Here is a 14389-nt window from a genome sequence, read left to right as displayed (position 1 = left end):
CTGCTTCTTCCTCAGGGATGTGTTCTGGGTCTGTATCCTGCTCCCTTGTTTCTACCACTTTATCCTGCTTCTTTGTGTGGACTGTGATGGTCTGTTTTCTCCGAGGCATCATGGCGTCGTTGTATTTAGATCTCTGTTAACCATTTGTAAAGAGCAGCCAAGGGTGATTCAGGCTCTTCTTGGTGTTTTTTTTATCGTTGGCCCATTGGTGGAGAAGGAGGTAGTCGCTCTTGCTCATTAAGTGAAGTTGCACGAGGTGTGGGTGTAGTTTGTCTTATGGGGACTTTTGTTGTCTCCCACTCAGTTCAACGCAAATTACAAATGAATAACCATCAAAAAACTAAAAGCCCATGGACGAAAAACACACCATGTAATCACACAGGAACAGTAACCAAAAAAGGGAAAAGAAAAGAAGAAAACTGCAATATCTGGGGATAAGACTCTAAGAAAAAAAAAAAATTGGGGGGGATTATTAATTGAAAAAAAAATGGGAAAAATTGCAAAAAGAAAAATGAGGAATGGGGTTAACCACATGAAAAAAGGGGGAAAAGAAAAAAAAAATTTAGCCAAGCACAGGGAAAAAAAAATGCTGAAAACTAGGACATGGGAGGGGAAGATTAAGAATTATAATAATAAGGACAACAGTATTAATAATATTCGTTCTTTTTAAACAGAGAAATATTAGCAATCTAATCACCAGAAAAAAGAACGTGAAAAAGAAAACGATAAAAATATAAAAAGAGAAAAAAATCTTTGGAGGACAAGGCAGGGCATCCAGGCTCCGTCTGAGCACAAAGACTGTGATGGAGTTCCTGTGGGCCCAGATGGTAGGTGGGAGTGGGGGATGGCTGCACCTCCGTTCACCAAGCGAGTGTTGGGTATAAGAGTAACAAGACATACCTTTTCAGTCTTCCAGGTCCAAGTATCCTTGGCATTGCTGGAAAGCAGAACATGTCTTTAAGCCCCAGGAATCTGCAAGAGCACTGTCTCTTTAAATACCCAAAATAGTCAAGCCGCTTTTTAAACCTTCAAAATGGTGGTGTCCTCCAGACTGGCAAAAGTCCACAGCTCAGCCCACCTTTCTCTTCACTTTCTCTGTTTGTTCTCTAGCCACCGTGCACAGTCCTCCGTGCAGTTCCTGGCTAGCAGGGTGACTTTTAGGTTAATTCTTAGGTCCTACTACCACTCGGGAATCTCCAAGCTGTTTGTGCCGTGATGTCAGGATTGCTGCCAGACCGCAGCTCTGTCGGTCTCCTTTTTTGGTATTTTCATGCAAATTCTTCTGCTAGTTGGGCTTTAGTCCACTTCTATATCCTTCCCTTCAAGGCTTTGGTGTCCAGGATTATCTTCTGTGTCTGTGTTAATTGGTTTCCCTTTTCTTTTTTGAAGAGGATTTGTGTAGTCTTTCTGCCTAGTCCACCATCTTACTGGAACTTTAATAGCAAATTATGGATAACATTTCAAAGAATGGGAATTCCAGAACACTTAATTGTTTTTATGAGGAGCCTGTATGTAGACCAAGAGGCTGTCGTTTGAATAGAGCAAGGATACACTGTGTGGTTTAAAATCAGGAAAGCTTTGCTATCTGTGTTGTATCCTGTCACCATATTTACACAATCTGTATGCTGAACAAATAGTTCAAGAAGCTGGACTATATGAGCAGAATTCAGAATCAGGATAGGAGGATGACTCGTTAATAACCTGTCATATGCAGATGACACAGCCTTGCTTGTTACCGTTGTGAAGAGAACTTTAAGTACTTACTGATGAAGATCAAAGACTGCAGCCTTCAGTGTGGATTATACCTCAACATAAATAAAACAAAAATTCTCAGAACTGGACCAGTAAGCAACATCATGGTAAAGGAGAAAAAATTGAAGTGGTCAAGGATTTCATTTACCTGGATCCACAATCTATGAACATTGAAGCAGCAGTCAAGACGTCAAAAAGGTGTATTGCATTGGATAAACGTGCTGCAAAAGACCTCCTTAAAAGTGCAAAAGAATAAAGATGTAACTTTGAAGAGTAAGGTGTGCCTGATCTAAGCCATTGTCTTTTTAATAGCCTCGTATGCATGTGTGAGCTAGACAATGAATAAAGAAGACTGCAGAAAACTGTTAAGTTTGAATTATGATGCTGGCAAATAATAATGAATATACCATGGACTGCAAAAGAAACACATTTGTCTTGGAAGAAGTATAGCTATAATGCCTCTTAGAAACAAGAATGGCCAGACTTTGTCTCTTGTTCTTTGATCACATTATCAGGAAGGTCCAGTCCCTAGAGAAGGATAGCGTGCTTAGCAAAGTAGAGGATCAGTGAAAAAGGGGAAGACCCTCGGTAAAATGGGTTGACACAGTCACTGCAGTAGTGGGCTCAAGCACAGTAATGAATGTGAAGATAGTGCAGAACTGGGCAGTTTTTCGTTCTGTTGTACATAGGGTTACTGTGAGTCAAAACCGACTGGATGTCACCTAACAACAGAACAGTGCCTCTGCCCTGTTTTGGATCTTACATAACATTGATGTTTTATTGAAGATTTTGAGCCAGTTGCTCTATAGGATGTCCTTGTAATCCAGTTTTTGGATTTGTCTGATTGTTTCCTTATGATTAGACTCAGGTTAAATGTTTTCAATAAATATGTTACATAGGTAATGCTGAGTCCTGTAGGAGGCACATGATGTCAGTTTTAATTTCCATATTAGTGACTTTAAGTTTGATCAGTTGATTAAGGAGTTGTCTACCAGATTTCTCCTCATTGTTAAGGTACCTTTTCCACTTGTAGTTAATAAATAATCTGTGGTGTGTTAGTAGCTGCCTTTTTTAATACTTTTAGAAACATATGCCACTGGTCATGGGAGAAGATTATGAGACATTAGTAGAGTCATTGCTACTTATGTATGGAATGATAATTTTCAAACAGTTTTTCTGAGAGAAAAAGAGACTAGGAGGGGAGGTGGCAAAAGTGATGAATAGGCTTTAGAGAAGACAGACTTGTATTTGAATTTCAGGTTCACACTTGAACCTGTGCAACTTTAGAATAGTTACCTAACTTCTCAGATCCTCAGTTTTCTCCCTAAAATGGAGATAGTAATACAACTGAAAGGAATGTCAGATGTTTATGAGATCACCGTGAGCAGACTCTAGCCTAGCAGCTGCTCCAGGGCTATTGCTTAAAAAGGTGAGGAGAGGCTTCCAGACCCTGGTTGGCATTGTTTGGTGGGGGTATTTTCATGTTTAGACCAATTCCATGAGTATTAGTTCTTAGGATTAGTTTTAAATATTCAGGCATATTCATAAGAATGTGTGATCAACAAGTTAGATGCCTTTTTGAAATTTCAAAGAAAGGAATTAAGAATTTGGAGATTTTTTATTCCATTTTCAGACCTCTGCAGTAATGACTTGTGTGTAGTGGACTTATGCAGAATCAAATTGCCATTTTCTCTTACCTCTCTCTGACCACAGTCCATTTCAGTCTATTACAAGGATTATTTTTTTTTTTTTTTTGAAAGTTTTGTGTAGTATGATTGAGAATAGTGAATGATAATAATTCTGTGACCCATTTACATGCATTACTGTAAAAGTTTCATTTCATACAAGTGACAATTTTTTAAAGTTAATTAGACTCGGTTACACTGAGGTTAGCAAGAAGTGCTTTGAATTATCAATAATTCAGCAGGGCAGACATTTTTGTATAATGCAGTGCTCTTATAGAGTATTGTGAGATAGTTATCCTTAAAATAAATGGTTCTGAGCATAGATCAGTGTGGTGGGACTCACTTGAATGTAGCATGAAGTGATAGCATCTATGCTTTCTATTATTAGGCTGAGTGTGGAATATCAGTCTTTCTGGCCATGAACTACTAGCAACCTTTGTCCTTTGTGTTACCTTTAGTCAAAAACAAAAAATGAGCATGAATGCTGGCTGATGGCCATGTCTTTCTTTAAAGCTAAAAATTCATCTGGGAATGAAAAATAGGATTGCAGATTTGGATTTGTTTCATTGCATGAATGATATGTGACATTTTGTAAATTATTTATCACTGCAAGGATGGCAGCAATGGCTTGAACATTGTTATATCAAATGAAAGCAAGAATCCCATTAGTACAAGGGTTGGGTTTTAGCTAGAATCTATCAGGGGAATGTTGTCACTTTAAAACCAGATTGTTCTTTTAATTGCTATTTAAAGGAACAAAAGTGTTCCCAAGGTACTGCAGTTGAGCGGTTGCAAGTAATAACTATGGATTCATAATTATGCAGTGCTGATTATCTGGCATTTAAAAAACTGTGGCTGGAGTCAGTGACCAATTTGTTTTGTTGTAGCTTGTCTTTTTTGATTTTTTTCTAATATAACATGTTTTATGCTCTGCTTTTTAACAGGGGCTTCAAAAATATATTTGCATGGCTACCTCAGAAAGTAAAGCCTGTGCAGATTAAAAGGACAAATTAAGCTGAAAATAAGGGCAAGATAATGAAGGTTCATGTTGTAAGATAAAATTAACTGTCAATTGAACAGCTCTGCGAATGCTTGGTTATAAGATGAATTCTGGTTTTGATGACATGTGAACCAAGACATTTGTTGAAATCATTATAACCATTTGAGATATTACCCTGGAGATGTAGTTGATTTGTTTACATTTTAAACTAGCATACATTTCTTTCATTTATTCACTTAGCAAATATATCTTGAGTACCCACTGTGTACCCGGGCATCATATTAGGCCTTTGTGATAGAGTGAATGAACAAATAAAGGTGTATGTTAGGCTGTAGTTTATTCTATATTGATGTATGTGTAGAAAATAAGAACTAGTAAAATCTTGTTTCTGATTTACTTTGTACAACATTGCTGATTATGCTGGATTTTCTTGCACTGAATTTTTAATTCTTGAATTAAGATGTAAAGACATCATGTTGTTGTTGTTATGTGCCGTGGAGTCGGCCCTGACTCATAGCGACCCCTTCTTGGGCTGCCAAGGTGGTATCACTATGGAAGTAGCTTGCCTAGCCTTCCCTCCGAGGAGTGGATAGTGGGTTTAAACCGCTGCCTTCTGGTTAGCAGTCAAGTGCCTTAGGCACTATGCTACCAGAGCTCCTAAAGACATCATGTTGTTGTTGTTAATTTCCATCGAGTCATTTCCGACTCATAGCGACCCCTCCTTGGGTTTCCAAGGCAGTATCACCACAGAAGTAGATTGCCCAGAAGACATCATAGTAACATTCAAATGGCTAGCAGACAACATGTGTGAAGGGTTGGGATACACAATGAAATTTTAGTTCTTATGCAGTTTTGGCTGTTCAAACTCATGTGACCAGATCTGTAAGCACAGCCAACTATTTATATGGGTGGGAGCACTAGTGTTGCTGATAGTAATAAATGACAATGGAGACACTAAAATGTATGTAGATTTATACATTGTTAAAAGCGATTTCCATACTGAGAAAACAAGAGTGTTGAGGGGGTTAGACATATGTTTTGTTGTTTGTTTTATGAAGTGGTAATGTCAAAGAGGGAGCTCTGGTAGCATAGTGGCTAAGACACTTGCCTGCTAATCAGACGGCTGGCGGTTCAAACCCACCAGCCACTCCTCGGAAGGAAGGTTGGGCAATCCTACTTCCGTAGCGATACTGCCTCGGAAACCCAAGGAGGGGTCGCCATGAGTCACGGCTGACTCGATGGCACATAACAACAACAACAACAACAATGTCAAAGAGCTTAATCTCCCTATGTATGGCATGGTGTGGTTAACTTTGGTGTCAGAAAGACCTTTTTAATTAAGTCTTTTGATCTTGTCAAGTGATCAATGAATTTTAAAATTCTTGCTTAGTTCTAACTCTATTATTATATCACATATACACAAAATACCAGTATTTTATATTAAATATTTACTAGATGAATAATTGTTATTTGCATTATAGTATTTAATAAAGTTTAATTAAATAACTTTGACCTAGTGGATGGTATTCATGGACTATATTGCTGACTAGAATGATCAATTTATTATAGGCAGATAGGTTGTGGGAACAATTGAGATGTCAAATGGATCTTTAATAATGTTCATTTCAGGAAAGCTATATAATACAGAAATGTCTTGGATTTCATTAGTTTAATAAAGATTATTTCTATTTTGAGTCTTATATTACTGATAGATTCAGGTAGTTCTTTGTGATCAGATAATTTAAGAGATTTTGTTGTTGTTGTTAGCAGAAAATGTTGATTTGAATACTTCAACAACAATCTTCTTCAGCATGTTTTCTTTGTTAAAGAAATATGCAAGAAGATTTTGATATTCTCTTTTAAATTTCAGAATGGAAAACTAACAATATGTTTTTCATTTTAACCTTGTCACAGCCTCGTGCCGATCCCATTCCAATATGTAGCTTCTGTTTGGGGACTAAAGAATCAAACCGTGAAAAGAAACCAGAAGAACTCCTCTCTTGTGCAGATTGTGGCAGTAGTGGTAAGTTGGTGTTTTTTGTATGTTTGTACAGTGACGCCCTATAACTTTTACAAAAAAAACTAAACTCATTGCTGTCGAAGTTGATTCTGACTCAGCGATCCCTCCTTGGGTTTCAGAAGTAGATTGCCTGGTCTTCCTTCTGAGGAGTGGTTGGTGGGTTTGAACCACCAGCCTTCTGGTTAGTAGTCACATGCCTTAGGCACTATGCCGTCAGAGCTCTTAGCATAAATTTTATCAAAATATATTTGTTATCTAAAGCAATCATTTGATAATAGCGTAAGTTTAAAACTTAAAAAGTAAAGGCAGATAAAGGGGGGAAGTGAGTATTAGCTCTGATATATATCGATATTATATATGTTAATGTAATACTATATATTAATATTTATAATTAAGCTTTGACTTCATACCAGCATTGACTTATAGTTAAATTCAGTGTAGAGAATTGTTAGCTTTCAAGCTGAATACAACTAGAATCACTTCTGCTTTTTTAAAAAAATATTTATTCATGCACATGGCAGTCCCTCTGTCCCAGAGTCACTTTTGCTTTTTATAACCTCAGGTCTCAATTTAAGATATTTGAGTTGGAATATATAATGTCAGGTCATGACACCTACTGGTGAAGTGTAACATTACAGCCCAGCTTTGGGTGACTCAGAATGAAATGAAGGAGCAACAATATTCTGGAAACTGTAACAATATAATCAAGAAATCATTAGGCATGAAAGAAAGTCACATTGCCTGGAATTAGATAGGAAAATAGTGGTCTATACAGAAGATGATGTTGAAATCAAGGGATTGCTGGGTAGGGACAGTACTCAGAAGAATGCTTTCAAGATAGCTCTTACCTTTTTGCCTTTTTCTCACCATATTTTTTTAAGACTACATCTCCAATTTTTTAATGGAAATTAAAATACAAATTGTGCTGATAGTAAAAGAATTTGTTTTACTAGCCAACCTTCCTTCTTTATAAGCAGATGATACATGATCTCTATATATCTGTATCAACAGATTGAGTAGTAGATATTGGACTTTAAAAAATTTTAAAAATCTCTTTATGTTAATGTTTAAGTCTTCTTACAGCCTGCTGAAATGTTTCCCCTCAAAGTCTTGTTTTAAAAGTCACGATCAAGTATTTCTTCAGTTACAGTTATCTTCAACAACAACAAGCCTACAAAACACCATCGAGTGCTCTCATTTAGGAACTCTGTATAGTATAGTGATCAAGAGCAAGTTCTATCCTGTATCAGCCATATCTGAGCTCCTTTACTCTGAGTTGGTTATTTAACCATTCTCTGCTTCAGTTTCCCCGTTAAAATAACGAAGATAATGGTAGCACCTACCTCTTGGGTTTTATGGGAATTGAATGAGACAGGTAAATAGCCTAGCACAGGGTCTACCCACAGCTATGGTAAGTATACAATAAATATCAGCCATTGTTATTATTTGGCATGTTTGATATTGTTGTCCCTGATTGCTGTAAGTAATTTAAAATCTTATCATCACTTATGACAGCTATTTGATAGTTGGATAAAGGAAATGTTTCAAATTCTGTGGAATGACAGCATTGTGTAATGATTCTCACTCCTAAGTGAAGGTTTAACTTGATAGGCCCTCTGTGGTTCAGCAGCTTTCAGGACCTGACTAGGGCGAGAGGCTTAGAAATAAGACGTTTCAAACCCTACTTGAGAAATACATTCTGACAGTCTTTTTGATGGGCCTTACAGATTCATTAAAATTCTTTTACCTGGCTGTGGTATCATGGATAGTGACAAAAGGGCATGGTAACATTATCTGTATGTTCAGTTTAATAAATTTCAGCCCTACAATCTCCCTGTTGTATGCTGGCGAGGTAGTGCTTCACTCATCAATTCTGACTCTGTAGTTATCTTTTGGGTTTTCTCATGAGACTTATTCTGAATGAATTATTCTTTTGTGTAACTGATTGATGAATTTAGTGGTGTTCACTGGTCTAGGGTTTACCTTTTGTGATTTTTAAGGTAGTACTTTAAAAACACCCTTCATGATTTTATTTGTTTAATATCTATTTGTCTAGGCACCTCAACAGATGAAAGTCATACTTAAATGTAAGAAGAAAAATTCCCTTCATGTATTTGCTTACCTTTGGTGATACACTTATTTGAGTTGATGAGGAATTCAGGATCATTGTCTGCTAGATCATAACTTCAAGGCCTCCTTCACAGGGTATAAAAGTGTAATTCTAAACAAGTAAATCTTAGATTTTCTGATGTAATCAATCTCCCTTCGTCTTTCCAAGATTGAAGACTTGCCAAAAGTGAGGTTTGATCTCCTTTATTCTTTGAGGTCACTGAATTCTTTTCCCCCTGAAGTTTCTAACTTCTCTTTCATAGTTTTTCAGGGTTAGCTGAGAGGTGTGTAGGTGTACTGTTATATTTTCTCTTTTAAAAAATACCCTCTTAATTTCTCTTTCAACAAATGAAAAAGAATGCATTGAGGGTACTGCCCGTAAGGCTTATGTAGCTAGAGTCATTTTGTGAACGATCTCCCCCTCCCTTCAGGTAGAGAGCCAAAAGTTTTGAAACCATGAATGTGTCATCACAGAAATTCAAGCCTCGGGGTAATCCTGTCCCTTTCGGATGGCTCAGAGTGTTTGTCCAGCCTTTGCAATGGAATCTGGCTCCAGTGTTGAGGTTTGCTTAATCTTCCCCTGAGTGTACTGTGTCAGTCTAGATTTGACTGCTATAGTCAAAACAAAAACATACTATTGTTCCTAACTCAGGAAAATGCTTTATAGACATTTACTTCGTGATTGGATAAGTAGACTTTGCTGTTGTTTGTCTTTAAATTGAGGGATCAAAATAAAATATGGCTCATTTGAGGAACCTTGAGGGTCTTGCATTTATAATATTTTGTTGTGACACGTTGGTTACTGTAAAGAAAAATTTAAGACTGGTTTAGCTCAACAGTGCCAGCTAATACTTGTGAGAGTGTTATCATCATATTCCTGTCCAGTTTCTCAGGTGCAAATTACAGACTGGTTGTTAGCCCTAGTTGGGCTGTGGACATGTTGGCTTTTTCATACTCAAAAGACTCCATTGGTTCTAAGATTGAATTAAGGTTATGTGTAATGATCACAGGGATCCCTGATGTGAGATGTTTATGTGTAAAAATATTCATAGCAGTGTAAAGTCAGAAAAAGAAAATAGAGGTGGCAACCCATACAGAGGATCATTCTTAAATGTGTTTCCCATTTTTCTGATACTTTTTTAGTTGCCCCTATCTGAAGTACCATTTGTATGATGTCACATTTATAATCTGCTTAGATTTCATAGATGTGAGTAATACATGTATCCTTCATCATAAAGTAAAGTCAATGAGAAATTTTCAGTTTTGAAGATGCCTTGGTATTACAAGTGGACAGTATTTTCTTTAACTATACTTTGATTGCTTCTTTCATTAGTTGCTGTTGAATTGGCCCCAACCCTTGACAGCCTTATGTATATAGCAGAACTAAATACTGTAATGTTGCCTAGTCTGATGCCATTTTTATGATCCATTGGTATGTTTGAATCCATGGTTTTTAAAAGTTCTTTAAAAATTCTTTTCAAGTTTTTATGTAGTAAAAATGTGAAGTGAGGTACATACTGCCAGGGGCCCCAAATAAGCTATCCCAGCCTGGTGGCTATGTAATTGCAATAGACCTATACATTGAGAATGGTAATGTCTGTGGACCAGGCATCCACAGGGCTTTTGTGAGGATCCAGTGATATAATGATGTGAAGATTACCAGGAGCTATAAAATATTAGGCAAATGTGAAGGATTATTCTAACCTGTAATAATATGAACGTGGGAATCATTAGGTAGTCTACAGGTCTATGGAAATGTCAGGACTAAGAAGTGATTTTACTTGACTTTCATGGATCAGCCTACTTTGAAATTAACAAACTGTTATATTCTCTTTGCCTCATTAAGACCAAATTATCTTTAATTAGCTTCACATAAGTATTAGATATTATACCAAATGAAATTTTGTGTCTGCTACTCAGATTGCTGGGTGGTTAAATCTTACTTACAAATGAGTTGGGTGCATGTGTGTTTTCAAATTAGCAAATCTAAGATAAATGTACAGTTCAAAATTATAGCATCTTTCTAAGTGGAAGCTTATTGAAACTAGAGACAGAAGAAAGGCTGCTGTGATGCAGCTGGGAGAGTTGAGAAAAATCACTGTATAGTAAAAGGAGCAAGAACCTGGTGCTATAATGTTAGTTCACCCTCAGGAGACCAGTAGTCTTTTCTGTTTGTCTTTATTGTGTATTAACCCTGAACGAAACTTGTCTGCCTTCTTCCAGAGGGAGCTCATAGGTGCAGTAAATGGATATGTTGCTGTTGGTTTATGCTGTCGAGTCGATTCCAACTCACAGTGACCATGTAGAATATGGCCCCATATAACTTTAAGGGCTATAATCTTTACAAAAGCAGACTGCCACATCTTCCTCCTGCAGAGTGGCTGGTGCATTTGAACTGCCAGCCTTTCAGTTAGCAGCCAAATACTTAACAACTATGCTACCAGGGCATAGTTCCTTAGTAAATGGATATGTTGGTGGTGGTGGTGGTGGTGCCGTCAAGTCGATTCTGACTCATAGGGACCCTGTGTACAACAAAATAAAATACTTACTGCCCAGTCTGTGCCATTCTCACAATCCTTGCTATGTTTGAGCCCGTCATTGCAGCCACTGTATCAGTCCATCTTGTTAAGAGTCTTCCTCTTTTTCCCTGTCCTTCTGCTTTGCCAAGCATGAGGTCCTTCTCCGGAGACTGGTCCCTCTTGATAAAATGTCCAAAGTATGTGAGTGGATTCTAACTCAACATCCTCGCTTCTAAGGAGCATTCTGGCAGTACTTCTTTCAAAAAAGATTTGTTCGTTGTTCAGGCGGTCCATGGTATAGTTAATATTTTTTGCCAGCACCATAATTCAGATACATCAATTCTTTAGTCTTGCTTGTTCATGTTCATTGTCCAGCTTTCACATGCATGTGAGGTGATTGAAAGCACCTTGGCTTGGGTCAGGCATACCTTAATCCTCAAAGCAACATCTTTGCTTTTTAATATTTTAAAGAGGCCGTTTGCAGCAGATTTGTCAAGTATAATAAGTCATTTGGTTTCTTGACTGCTGCTTCCATGGGCATTGGTAGTGAATTCAAGTAAATGAAATCATTGACAGTTTCAGTCTTTTTTCCACTTATCATGATGTTGTTTATTGGTCCTATTATGAGGATTTTTGTTTTCTTTATCTTGAGGTATAATCCACCATGAAGGCTGTATTCCTTTTATTTTATCAGTGAGTGCTTCAAGTCCCCTTTGCTTTCAGCAAGCAAGCTTGTGTCATCTGGATAGTGCAGGTTGTTAATGAGTCTTCCTCCAGTTCTGATTCTGCGTTCTTCATGTAGTCCATCTTCTTGGATTATTTGTGCAATGTGTTGTTGTTGTTATGTGCTGTCGAGTCGGACCCGACTCATAGCGACCCCTCCTTGAGTTTCCGAGGCAGTATCACTAAGGAAGTAGATTGCTTAACCTTCCTTCCGAGGAGTGGCTGGTGGGTTTGAACCACCAGCCTTCTTTTTAGCAGTCAAGTGCCTTAGGCACAACACTACCATATCTCCTACATGCAGCTTGAATAAGTATGGTGAAAGAATACAACCTTGACACATTCCTTTGCTGATTTTAAACCATGCAATATCCCCTTGTTCTGTTCTAACAACTGCTTCTTGGTCTATGTACAGGTTCTCCATGAGCATGATTTAATTGGCTGGAATTCCTGTTCTTGAAATGTTATCCATAATTTGTTACGATTCACATGATTTAATGCCTTTGCATAGTCAATAAAATGCAGGTAAACATCTTTCTGGTATTCTTTGCTTTCACCCAATGATCCATCTGACATCAGCCATGATAGCTCTCGTTCCATGCCTTTGTATGAATCTGTCTTGAATTTCTGGCAGTTCCCTGTTGATGTACTGCTGCAAGCATTTTCTGTATTATATTAAGCAAAATTTTACTTACATGTAATATTAATGAATATTGTTTGATAATTTCCACATTCTTTTGGATCACCTTTTCTTTGGAATGGGCACAAATATGGCTCTTTTCCAGTCAGTTGACAAGTAGCTTTCTTCTAAATTTCTTGTCATAGACAAGTGAGCACTTCCAGCATTATATCCATTTGTAGAAACATCTATGTTGGTATGCTGTCATTTCTTGGAGCCTTGTTTGTTGCCAGTATCTTCAGTGGACCTTGGACTTCTCCCTTCTGTACCATTGGTTCTTGATTATGTGCTACCATCTGAAATGGTTGAATATTGATCAGTTCTTTTTTGGTTCAATGACTCTGTATATTTCTACCATCTTCTTCTGATGCTTCCTACATTGTTCAATTTTTTTTCTTTTTGCCCATAGACTCCTTCAATATTGTAACTTGAGGTTTTTTCCTTCAGTTCTTTAAGCTTAAAAAATGCTGATCTTGTACTTCTTCCATTTTGGTTTTCTGTCTCCAGGTCTTCGCACATTTCATTTTAATGCCTTACTTTGTCTTCTTAAGCTGTCCTTTGAAATCTTCTGTTCAGCTCTTTTACTTCATCATTTCTTTCATTCTCTTTAGCTACTCTGCATTCAAGAGCAAGTTTCAGAGTCTTTTCTGGCATATACTTTGATCTTTTTTTTTTCTGTCTTGTCTTTTTAATGACCTTTTGCTTTCTTTATGTATGATGCCCTTGGTGTCATCCCATAACTCTTCTTGTCTTGGTCATATTGTTACAGCCACTGTGTCAATCCATCTTGTTGAAGATCTTCTCTTTTTTCACTGACCCTTTACTTTACCAAGCATGATACCCTTCTCCAGGGTCTGATCCCTTCTAACAACATGACCGAAGTAGGGGAGATGAAGTCTGGCCTTGCTCACTTCTAAGGACCATTCTGGCTGCACTTCTTCAGGACAGATTCCTGGCATAGTAGACCATATTGTTGTCTAATTCAAAATGGTCAATACCAGTCCATTTCAGCTCACTACTGCGTAGGATAGTGATCTTTATGCATTCCATTTCATTTTTGTCAACTTCCAATTTTCCTAGATTCATAATTCCTACATTCCACATTCTCATTATTAATGGGGTTTGCAGTTGTTTCTTCTCATTTTGAGTTAATGCCACATCAGCAAATGAAGCTTTACTCCATCCATGTCATTAAAGTCATCTCTACTTTGAGGAGGCAGCTCTTCACCAATTGTATTTTGAGAGGCTCCAACCTGAGGAGCTCATGTCCCGACACTATGTTAGACAGTATTCCGCTGGTATATAAGGTTTTCACAGGGCACTTTTTCAGAAGTAGATCACTAGGTCCTTCTTCCTAGTCCATCTTAGGCTGGACGTTCCACTGCAACCTGTTTACCATGGTATTTGAAATACCAGCGGCATAGTTTCCAGAATCACAGCAACATGCAAACCACTGCAAAAACTGACAGGTGAGTGGTGGAAATGGATAAAAAATAAACCCACTGCCATCAAATTGATTCTGACTCATAATGACAGAATAGAACTCCCCCACAGTGTTTCCAAGGCTATTATGGAAGCATACTGCTTCATCTTTCTGACCTTTTTGGTTAGCAGTGAAATGCTTCTACCTCTACTCTACCTCCTGGAAATGGATATAGAGAGATATTTAAAAGATTGCTACTTCTTAAGGTCACTTTGAGGACCTCTGGTAGCATAGTGCCTAAGGCACTTGACTGCTAACCAGAAGCCTGGCAGTTCAAACCCACCAGCCATTCCTCAGAAGGAAGATGGGGCAATCTACTTCTGTAGTGATACTGCCTCGGAAACCCAAGGATGGGTCACTATGAGTCAGGTCTGACTTGAGGACACATAACCACAACAACAAGGTCACTTTGAGAAAAATCT

The 14389-nt window shown here is 37.7% G+C and overlaps 1 protein-coding gene across 1 annotated transcript in view; it reads left to right on the top strand.

Annotated features, from left to right (window-relative positions):
* Positions 1-14389, top strand: part of KAT6B (lysine acetyltransferase 6B) — a 304625-nt gene that overhangs the window by 222309 nt on the left and 67927 nt on the right. Inside the window, exon 2 of the mRNA XM_007940590.2 lies at positions 6352-6460. Within this exon, the coding sequence (XP_007938781.1) occupies positions 6352-6460 (109 nt within the window). The remainder of the gene's footprint in view (positions 1-6351; positions 6461-14389) is intronic.

Source organism: Orycteropus afer, unplaced genomic scaffold (assembly GCF_000298275.1).
Source record: "Orycteropus afer afer isolate SDZICR_OR568_19922 unplaced genomic scaffold, OryAfe1.0 scaffold00070, whole genome shotgun sequence".
NCBI lineage: Eukaryota > Metazoa > Chordata > Mammalia > Tubulidentata > Orycteropodidae > Orycteropus > Orycteropus afer.
Note: the sequence above shows the minus strand (reverse complement) of the source record. Positions and strands in the feature narration are given on the sequence as shown.